The sequence below is a fragment of the Chiloscyllium plagiosum genome, chromosome 39 (assembly GCF_004010195.1).
Source record: "Chiloscyllium plagiosum isolate BGI_BamShark_2017 chromosome 39, ASM401019v2, whole genome shotgun sequence".
Classification (NCBI taxonomy): domain Eukaryota; kingdom Metazoa; phylum Chordata; class Chondrichthyes; order Orectolobiformes; family Hemiscylliidae; genus Chiloscyllium; species Chiloscyllium plagiosum.
This window is the reverse complement of record NC_057748.1, coordinates 22,242,970-22,245,269: the sequence shown is the minus strand read 5'-3', so window position 1 is coordinate 22,245,269 and position 2,300 is coordinate 22,242,970. Positions and strand designations below refer to the sequence as shown.

At 49.3% G+C, this 2,300-nt stretch overlaps 1 protein-coding gene across 1 annotated transcript in view; it reads left to right on the top strand.

The window, feature by feature from the left end:
• Nucleotides 1-2,300, top strand: part of tab1 (TGF-beta activated kinase 1/MAP3K7 binding protein 1) — a 45,036-nt gene that overhangs the window by 38,228 nt on the left and 4,508 nt on the right. The window contains exons 8-9 of the mRNA XM_043679324.1: nucleotides 159-381; nucleotides 794-956. Coding sequence (XP_043535259.1) covers nucleotides 159-381; nucleotides 794-956 — 386 coding nt within the window. The remainder of the gene's footprint in view (nucleotides 1-158; nucleotides 382-793; nucleotides 957-2,300) is intronic.

Here is a 2,300-nt window from a genome sequence, read left to right as displayed (position 1 = left end):
CTCTCTCTCTCTCTTTCTCTTTCTCTTTCTCTCTCTCTCTCTCTCTCTTTCTCTCTCTCTCTCTCTCTCTCTCTCCCCGACTCACCTCCCCCTTCCTTACTGCGTGGAGTGCTATGCATCCTGTTATACTAATGAGCTGCTGCTTTGGCCCTGTGCAGGAGATTGCTGCAATGGTGGCGACAGAGTTTGCCCTGCAGAGCTCACTGGATGCTGTGGCCCAGGCTGTGGTTGACCGGGTTCGACGGATACATCGCGACACTTTTGTCAGTAGAGGTGAAAGGTCAAAGTTCTGTGACAAACACGAGGACATGACCCTCCTGATACGAAACTTCAACTACCCTCTTGGGGAAATGAGCCAATCGTCTATGAGCCCTGCACCAGGTAGGCAACACCACATTGACAGAGCAACCCCTAAAAAACCAATAACTTTGTCTTGGCTCCGGATCCTGTGGGTGTAACACAGTGAGAGGCAGAGGCCCTGAGTTTTGGGATGCTTCTGTTGTTTAATCCTGTATGTCCTGCACAGAGCAGGAGCTAGAAAACTAAAGAACCTCAGTTCTGGGTTGGTGGGGAGGAGGGAAATGACCAAATTTATTTCTGTTGATTGGATTTATGCTTCCAGTTGCTTTTTCTCTCTTCAAGAAGAGGCCGAGGGTTGGGGTCAGATAGTTATGGGTGGGTGATATTGATGTGTGTGACACAAACTGGATGGATTCAAGGGTATTGATATTGCTGTGTGTTTGTCTCAATCTCTGAGTGGTTTATCTTCTCTCCCCCCCCCCCCCCCCCCCAGGGGGTCGAATCTATCCAGTCTCTGTTCCCTACACCAGCACACAGGGAACGCTTGGAAAAACTAGTGTCACTCTCTCCCTAGTGATGCCATCCCAGAATCAGATGATGAATGGTAACCATAGCAACTCAACAGGAGATGAGACAACACCCACACTCACCAACAGGTAAGTGCAGCTGAGCAGGAGTTTCCACGGAGTAGGGGGGAAGGAGGGGCTTTAGCTGCGGGAGATAGGGCGTGTTGTGGCAGATGGACACCACTTGCTTTTGTAGCTGAGCTGCAGACCTATTTCTGATGTATATTGGTCCAGTCAGTGCCCTTGCTCAGGGTATCTAGCACAACCAGCTCCCCACTTTATCTAGGAGGTACTGGAGGTGAAGGTTCAGCTGTATTTATTGACAATGCTTGAAAACCATCTCCTCGTCCAGCGATCTCCCAGGCCTAACACATGACCTCGGAGAACTAGGCACACCTCTTGATGTATCATCTTAGGGAGATTAAATGGCCACATGCACCTACTCACCAGCTCAGCCAGCAGTGGGTGAGGAGCTTAGACACAGTAAGAGGGGAGATTTGGAGCAGCAAAGGAAGTTGAGAAGATGAGGGAGTTAAGAGGGCATAGAGGCAGTGAGGGTAGCAAATAGGGTTATTAGTGATTGTGTCATAACACTGTAAAAAAGAGGTCACTGGAACCACGCATAGTGGTGGGTGAGAGGCTGCTCTGTTTCTGTTCAGCGTCAGGAGCTACATGCCTTTCACACTGTTGCTCGATGCTTGAGGGTGGAGGCAGCTGGAGACCAGTTCTCCAGAAACAAAAGGAGAGGGTTAGACTGGGTGGCCATAAACAAGCTGTCTTGTCCTGGGTAGTGTTGAGCTGTTTCCATTTCATTCGAGTCATAGAGATGTACAGCATTGAAACAGACCCTTCGGTCCAACTCGTCCATGCCGACCAGATGTCCCAACCCAATCTAGTCCCACCTGCCAGCACCCGGCCCATAACCCTCCAAACCCTTCCTATTCATATACCCATCCAAATGCCTCTTAAATGTTGCAATTGTACCAGCCTCCATCACATCCTCTGGCAGCTCATTCCTTACACGTACCACCCTCTGTGTGAAAATGTTGCCCCTTAGGTCTCTTTTATATCTTTCCCCTCTCACCCTAAACCTATGCCCTCTAGTTCTGGACTCCCCAACCCCAGGGAAAAGACTGTCTGTCTATTTATTCTATCCATGCCCCTCATAATTTTGTAAACCTCTATAAGGTCACCCCTCAGCCTCCGACGCTCCAGGGAAAACAGCCCCAGCCTGTACAGCCTCTCTCTATAGATCAAATCCTCCAACCCTGGCAACATCCTTGTAAATCTTTTCTGAACCCTTTCAAGTTTCACAGCATCTTTCCGATAGGAAGGAGACCAGAATTGCACGCAATATTCCAACAGTGGCCTAACCAATGTCCTGTACAGCCACAACATGACCTCCCAACTCCTGTATTCAATACACTGACCAAT